The 7,770-nt window shown below is 61.2% G+C and overlaps 2 protein-coding genes across 2 annotated transcripts; both read right to left on the bottom strand.

Annotated features, from left to right (window-relative positions):
- Positions 1 to 1,008: 1,008 nt before the first annotated feature.
- Positions 1,009 to 2,956, bottom strand: EMIHUDRAFT_215750 (hypothetical protein; the record flags this gene model as incomplete). Its single annotated transcript, XM_005762870.1, has 8 exons — positions 1,009 to 1,224; positions 1,313 to 1,552; positions 1,652 to 1,786; positions 1,896 to 1,953; positions 2,028 to 2,122; positions 2,204 to 2,575; positions 2,679 to 2,743; positions 2,857 to 2,956. 8 exons carry the CDS (start codon positions 2,954 to 2,956, stop codon positions 1,009 to 1,011), a joined length of 1,281 nt encoding a protein of 426 aa, XP_005762927.1.
- A 1,604-nt stretch (positions 2,957 to 4,560) lies between these two features.
- EMIHUDRAFT_437876 (hypothetical protein) lies at positions 4,561 to 6,320 on the bottom strand. Its single transcript, XM_005762871.1, is given in 6 exon segments — positions 4,561 to 4,897; positions 4,912 to 4,982; positions 5,171 to 5,212; positions 5,484 to 5,600; positions 5,777 to 5,889; positions 5,955 to 6,320. 5 exon segments carry the CDS (start codon positions 6,127 to 6,129, stop codon positions 4,926 to 4,928), a joined length of 504 nt encoding a protein of 167 aa, XP_005762928.1. The 5' UTR covers positions 6,130 to 6,320; the 3' UTR covers positions 4,561 to 4,897; positions 4,912 to 4,925.
- Between the last annotated feature and the right edge of the window lie 1,450 nt (positions 6,321 to 7,770).

Genomic DNA, 7,770 nt, shown 5'->3' on the forward strand with positions numbered 1-7,770 from the left:
GCCGCAGCCGGTAAACACGCCTCGAGAGGCGCCGGAGAACCAGTGGTATGTGGCGCAGCAGACGACGTTGTGGGTGCAGCACCAGAGCGGCGAGGGAGAGCACGCCAGCACGCATAAGTCGTTGCACAAGAACCGGGCTGGGCACGGTCCTCCCGGTCCGCAAGAGCCGGAGCCGCCGCAGTCGTCCTTTCCGGGAGCGAAGAACTGCGCGGTCGAGGGGACACGAGAGGTGCCATGGCCATTCTCACCGGCGAGGAGCTTCTGGTACGTCATCGGCATGACTGGCTCGGCGGGGCTCGGGACCGTGGCCTGCCCCGCTGTCAGTCGCGGCGGCTCGGAGCGGTTCATGCTCTCAGCCTGCGGCGCGCCGGTTGAATGCATGGCGGCGGTCGGTGCCGTGATGCTGGGTCGTCGGTGCGCTGGTCGCCAAGCGGATCTGGTGGTCTAGCCGATGCGCTTGAGGAACGCCGAGGGCAAGGGAAAACGAAAGCTGCGCTCAAGGTCGGACTTCAGCTGTTCTAATAAATAAACAAAGAGCTTTTACGCCCACTCAGGAGGTGTGGCAGCCCGCTGGCTGTGTGTCTTGTGAGCTTGTTTGTGTCTGTGTGTCGCTCGTGCGTGTCGTCATCATCTGTCTTGCGTCCACCCATACCGCGTTGGTGTCCAGTCCGAGCCTGACTGTTCTTCACCTTACTACATACATACATACAAGAGCTGGAGAAATACCAAATTCCAAATCGCAAACATAGAAACCCAAACACAGGCGGCAATAAAAACGGACACCTCTCTACTGATAGATGGGTAAAAAGGAACAGGTCCCCGCCCTTGCGATCTTTGTGCAGGGTTCTTTGTACTTCAGCTGGTTAGAAAAAATCTTTTCTGATTTTGCCGAGGCTTTTTTTCACGCCATCCGTAGAGGAGAGCAAGCGCACAGGCATCCAGGGCCAGAAGCACGGCAAGATACAAAACCCTTTCGAGGCAGCGTTGTGACGGCTCTCTTATGTGTGGCTACATGCCAACGGCAGCCATCATCTTGACTTTCGCCTCGCCCGTGAAGATGTCAAGCGGCAGGTAGGCCTCCATCGAAGCCTGCGGCTTGTCAACGACTTGGGCGATGCGCAAGTCGACGGCGACCGACGCGAGGATGAGGCCCTGGTTAAACGAGTAGTCAAGGACGTCGTGCAGGAACTTGATGCACTTGATCAGTGCGTTGCGCCCGCTCATCTGCGCAAGGGCCGTGGGAGTGCGTGAGACATGGAGAGGCGAAATGATATAGGTGCGGCGTTGTCGGAGGGAGTGGACATGGGAGAACCTCCAGGTTGTCAGCGACAAAGGTCATGTTGTTCATGACCTCCCCAAAGGTGATGTGCTGCTGGATCGGCCACGGGAAGTTGGCCTCGCCGGCAAAATCGGGGATGGGTTCCGGCTTGTCGCCGAAGCCGTGGAACGAGACGAACGGGGACGAGTGCAGCGGGTTGAGCGACGCGCCGAGAGTCGTCGGAGAGGGCAGATGATACATCGGGTCGTCCGGCTTGATGAGCTTGACCTTGACCTGCGGTGCGCGGCGGCATCAGGAGGCGCGCGATTGGTAGGGAGCGTATGTTTAGATTGGCAAAAAGAGATAGAGGCCGCGAGACGTGGCGGAACACACCTTGACGAGGGCCTCCATCTCGATGGCGGTGATCGAGACCTCGCCATCGCCCTGTGCGCCGTGCACATCACCGATGCCGATGCCGCAGCCGTCAACGAAACACTCGATGACGAGGGTGTTGCCAACGGTGATGCGCTGCGCGCGCACGCACGAGAGGGGTCGAGGCTGGGGCTAGAGGTGACGAGGCTAACAAGGTTGCATGGGCCAAGGCGCAAGCCTGCGAGTCTTCGTTCCCGTAATAGACATCGGGAGCGATGGTCCGCAGGCAGTTCTCGGGGTCGGACCCGCCCTCGCCGCACACGCTCGACGGAAAGGCCTAACACACAAACTTGGAGCTCTGCGCATGTGGGAGGTGGGTCTCGATGAAGATCGCGACTGTCGCTCCGAGGGGAAGTCGCCGGTCAGACCCATTGTGCCCGAGCCGGCAGCTTGCGCCGTGCCGCCCGCCTCGAGGACGGTGATCTCGCGCTCCTGCGGACAGTACAACATGCACCTTCTGATAGAGGAACTCGTGCGCGCGGGAGAGGGGGTGGAGTTTAGGCGTGCCTTCACGCGCTGTACGATCTCCATGTTGGGTAGCACGGTGACAATGCCGGGGAAGGGGTTGTACGGGATCTCGACGTCGGGAAACAGCTCGCTCACCCAGCAATCAGGCTTGGCCGGGTTGGGCCCCTTGGGCATCCACCAGTTGAAAGTGCCCGCCGTGACCATGTCGGACAGCATGCCAAGGTCGGGAGCGGCGTGGTTCCACCCCTGCGTCTTGGCTTCGATGTCGAGGATCGTGATGGCAATCTTGTCGCCCGCGACGGCACCTGCGATGCCGACTGGGCCCGCGAGCTGGTGCAGCGTGCGAATGTGCTTGGTGTTCCTTTCAAAGTCGAAGTTGCACGAGGTGCAGGAGGTGTTCTTGTAGTCGGAGGTGGCCTGTGGTCAGGGGATGGCCATCAGCTTCGAGTGGAGGCGGCCCCAACGGCGAAGCTGGCGATCAGATAGCGATGCGCGCCTGTGGCGTGTCGAACAGGATAACCTGGTCGGGCTCGGCCATCGCCGCCATCGGGATGGAGGGGTGAAGACGGTTGAAGCACTGGCTGCCTGAGGGGGTTGGAGGGGTGAAGGTTGAAGCACTGGCTGCGGGACGCGGCGTACTACAGATGTGAAGGCGCAGACGACAACCCGAGGCGCGGGCTGGGCTGCGCTCTTTGCACCGTCGCAATCCGTGGTGATTCCCTTGACCGTGACCATTGACTCCGGAGTGGACGAGAAGGCCACGGCTGCCGGGATGGCGAGGAGAGCGAGGCGACTCATGTGCATGGCTAGAGGGGTTCCCTAGCTACAATGGGATGCGAGTTAATGCGCAGTGGAGAGGCCTGAAAAGTGGGGACCTCTCTCCCCGCCCACCCGAGAAGCTCTGCCCAAGCTGTTGGTATAGAAGTCTAGAGGGCCTCAGGGGCTGTAGAGCCACACCTAGAAGAGGGGTTAGCTCACACTTTGTGGGCCGCACTGACCCTTCTCCCACGTGCCCTTGCCCGACCCTCTGACCGCCTCCCGAGACGCCCGACTTTGAGGGGCTGGTGAGAGCCCCCACCGTTGCGCCCTCACCTCACGCTGACATATCCTTTGGGAATGCCCATGGGCTCTAGGGACCTGGGGGCAGCTTTGCCCGCGGGCGCCATGCTGGGCTTTGGTAGCCATTCTGTCCGATTCTCCGGAGAGGCCGGAAAAGTGGCTAAGGCGGCCTCCGCTCAAGGATCGTTGGGATTTTCTGGTGACTCAGGAAGCTAAGGTCTGCGCCGAATAAAAATCGGTTCCGTGCTGCCCGCCCCCGGATACACCTGGCACAATTTATTAGAAGTTGAGCCGCGCACTTCCGGCCGAGAATAAAATCCCTCTGGTCTCTCAGCCCACTTGCCCATAGCCGCCGAGACGGCGCGCTCTGCTGACTCTCATCTAGCACCCTCTTGGGGCCTCTCCTGACCGCTGTGGGCCTCTCCAGACCTCCTCTTGCCTTTGGGAGTACCCCTCCCAGTCTACTTCCTAGGACACAGGCACAGGTTTGCATAATGCGAGCTTTTTCTCAAGGGCTATAGTGCAGAGAAGAACTGCGCATTAACTCGCATCGCATTGTAGCTGTTGTGACTATACAGTCGGTCGCGGGTGTTAAGAACTCAGAGCCCCGCTGCTGAGCCTCAGGTTCTTAGCCGGTTCCTCCGCTCCCGTACTGCCGAGGCTGAGGTTCTTAGCGACCGTACTTACTATGAGTAAGTACTTACTATGAGTAGGGGGCGGGGGTGACAGGGCGCGGAGCGCACGCGCATCACACCCGCCCGCACTCTCTCCCCTCGCCACCGTCGATGTTTCACCGTCACAGGAACCATCTCGCATTGACTGGGCCGAAACGTTAGCCGCCGGGTAATCTGGACGAGAAATTTGGCCGACCGGGTAATCTGACATGAGAAAAGTTAGCGGCCTCGTAAGCTGAAACGTGAATTGTGGGAGACTGGGTAAACTGATTTGTCAGTTTTTTGATGAAATTGCTGCTGAGCAGGAAAATATCGTTGCCGGGTAATCTGGACGAGAAATTTGGCCGACCGGGTAATCTGACATGAGAAATTTTAGCGACCGGGTAAGCTGAAATATGAATGTGTGAGACTGGGTAAACTGGTTTGACGGAAATTAATTGCGCAAAGCAGGAAACTATCGTTGGCCGGGTAATCTGGATGTTCCCCGGCGAATCTCAAGGGGTCACACCCGCGCGACCTCGATCTTTGTGCAGGGTTCTTTGTACTTCAGCTGGTTAGAAAAAATCTTTTCTGATTTTGCCGAGGTTTTTTTCACGTTTCTCACCCACTACAGTATCAGTACCTCCCGTCCCTCCCTTCCCTTGCATGGCCTGTTTTCTTTCTTTCTTTGTGTGTGGTGGTGTGTAGAGAGAGAGTCTGTGTGTGCCGCACAGTATACTGAGAGCTCGAGAGTGTCGGAGAGTGGTCACCCAGTCGGTGCCGGCGCGACGTACATGGACACGGACCACGCCCCCGTAAAAGCCATGCGCACATGCGAGAAGAGAGGCTTGCGGCGGGGGCCGGTGTCGGGTAATTGACAGAGCGGCTAGAGGCGGCCTGCAGGGGAGAAGCAAAGCAGAGGCGCAGAGGCGCGGAGGGGCAGAGGAGGAGAGCAGAGGCGAGGAGAGGAGAGAGAGGGGAGGAGAGAGAGGAGAGGAGAGGCGAGGAGAGGGGGTGGGGGGAGGGGGGGGGGGGGGGGAGCAAACTAAAGGCGGCTAGAAACTGGGAGGGACATGCTGCGCGAGAGCATTCGCCGCCGGCACGTGCTCGACCTACGACGGCATGAATTGATCAATGAGTTACGTCATTCGCCGGCACGTGCTCGACCTACGACCGCATTCAAAGCTCAACCAAAACAGCGCCGTTCACAGACAGAGCTCGCGATCGGCGGCCGGCAGCTGCGCGGACACACCTCGCTCGCACCCCTCTCTACTCTAGAGCAGTGCGTGTGGCTGTTTGCCGGCAGCTGCGACGCCATGTGCTGCGCTAGCACGTTGGCGACCTACGCGAAGGAAAACAACGGTGAAGAGCGCGGCGTGAAGGCGCGGCGCGCTGCGCACGAGGTCACGTCGGCGTCTGATCTCCCCAGATCTCCCCAGATCTCCCCAGATCTCCCCAGATCTCCCCAGATCTCCCCCCAGGGCTGCGGAGGCGCGTCTCTTCACGCACAGCTCCCCCAATCTCCCCAGATCTCCCCAGATCTCGCCTTCTCCTTCGGCCCGCACAATCTCCCCGGATCTCCCCGAATCTCCCCGGATCTCCCCAGATCTCACCTTCTCCTTCGGCCCGCACAGCTCGAGGATGCCCACGAACCAGCACATGCCCCAGTTGATGTATGCAAAGATTTGGGCAACCAGCCACGCGTCGTGCGAGCCGGCGGAGCTGCCGGCCTGCGTTGGAATACGCCAACATGGCGGCGGGAGCACGGCACTGTGCAGTGTATTCAGAGCACCGCGTGAGGACGAGGGGCTACGAGTACAGTGAACCCACCGGAATACGGCTGAGTACAGTTGAGTCCGTGTCCTCTGAGCGGAGCAGCACGTATTCCGCTTCTAGGGCTGCCCGCCATCGAGCCGCAGAAGAAGTAGAACATCGCGCGGCCGTACTTGCTGTCGAGGAAGCCGGCATTCGCGGTGATCAGCTTGGTGCCGTAGCCGAGCTGCATGGCGATCATCAGCCCTAGAGAAACAGACTTTTCAAACTCGGTGTCGAACCGGCAGCCCGACGCTCACTACAGTTAGTACCTCCAAATGCGGCGTACCAGATGGAGCTGATGATGATCATCCAGCCGATCGGCGTCACCCAGAGAAACGAGATGAAGCAGCCGACGAGCGAGAGGACGGCAAAGGTGATGAGGACTCCTCCGGACGCGAGCGCGCACAGCCGCTTGCCCTTGAGCAGGAGCTCCGCCCGTGCCATGGGCGGGGCGAGTCGCGCTGCGGCGGCGAGCGAGCGAGTGGTGGGAGCGAGAGCGGTGAGTGAGGCGTCATGTGCGAGCGAAAGGGTGGTGGGATCGAGAGCGGCGAGAGGGAGCGCTCCTGCCTGGGCTGGGTGGCCGGTATAGCGAGTGGTGGGATCGAGAGCGGTGAGTGGGGCGTCATGTGCGAGCGAAAGGGTGGTGGGAGCGAGAGCGGCGAAGGGAGCGCTCTGGCCTGGTGGCCGGGACCGGTAAGGAGAAAAGAATTTCACAACCGCTCTCGCACACGCACGATTCACACGAAAAGAATTTTTGAGTGTTCAACTGCAGGCTACGATGTTATGAAACAACGCAAGGTGGGCGACAGCTAGCGCACCACACCCCTCTCCTTAAAATCCCTGTGTTGTGGCGGCGTGCCGTCCTCCCATCCCCCCTTGGGTTGTCCGTTTTGCTTCTTTCTTTCTTTTTTTTGAAACAACGCAAGGCGGACATGGCATATCGCTCTCGGGCCCACAGACATCCCGCACACTCGCCGCACACCCGCCGCCCCCGCGCGCGCCCCACCCCAAAGATGAACTTAAGAACGGGGCACCGGAGGAGGAGGAGCCTTTGCACTGAAAAAGAAATCGCGCACAAGCAACTTCAGCTGGAGTCAGCCGCTGCCGCTCTTGTTCTGGCAAGCGAGCCCGCACCGCCGGCGGCAGCGCCGAGTTCTCTTGGGAGTCCCCGCAAATCGGTGCGGTCCGGCCAGCCTCACTAGCCGCCGTGCCGACATCAGCCACGCTTCTCGCGTCGACCCGGCCGCCTCGAAGCTCTGCCGATGGAGCCGCTGCTCTCGGCCGAGGAGCTCTCGGTCGGCTGGTGGTTCTTGATTCCGTTTGCCGGCGCCCTCCTTGCGCTCATCCTCACCGAGACGGGCGCATCCACTTCATGGTGCAGGCCGGGCTCGGCGACGAGGGCGCGGGTCGCGATCGCTGGCGTCGTCGGAGCGGTCAACGTGCATTGGCTCGCTGTTGAGCTGCTCGCAGAGACAGCCCAGTCAACGTCACGGACCTTGAGCCTCGTCTCCGGCGGCGCGATGGGGCTCGCTGCCATCATCGCCCTCTCGGCCCTCTGCCACGCCCACTGCCCGGCTTGGCGCATCGACAACGGTGTCATCGTCGGGCCGACCTTTGGGCAGGGCGCGTTTTGCGCGAGCGCGATCCTGCTTTCTCCCGTCGACACGGAGCTGGCTGCGCTCGTTGCGCTGCGCGAGGACCACCGCACTCCCGGCCCAGCCGCCGGTCGGACGGCGCACAAGCCTGCCGAGCGCTCTGTGCGCAGCGCCAACACACACAACTGCTCTCTCGATGCACCTTCTAGGAACTGTCTCGGATACTTCCCGTAGGCGCGCGCCGCCAGCGCCGAGAGCTCCTCGGCGCGGGCCGCTAGCGAGCGCAGCGGCCGCAGCGGCCGCGGCAGCGTCTGCGGCAGCGCTCACGCCTATCGAGAGAGCGCTTCGGCCGACAGCCGAGGGCGCGAGATGAGCCGAGATTCGCCTTAGCTAGCCGCCGAGAGGGCGCGAGATTAGCCGAGATGGGTCTTGCCGTCGAGAGGCCGCTCCCCCAGAGAAGCCAATGTGAGGTCCCCCCCCCCCCCCTGTC

This window comes from Emiliania huxleyi (genome assembly GCF_000372725.1).
Source record: "Emiliania huxleyi CCMP1516 unplaced genomic scaffold EMIHUscaffold_66, whole genome shotgun sequence".
NCBI lineage: Eukaryota > Haptophyta > Isochrysidales > Noelaerhabdaceae > Emiliania > Emiliania huxleyi.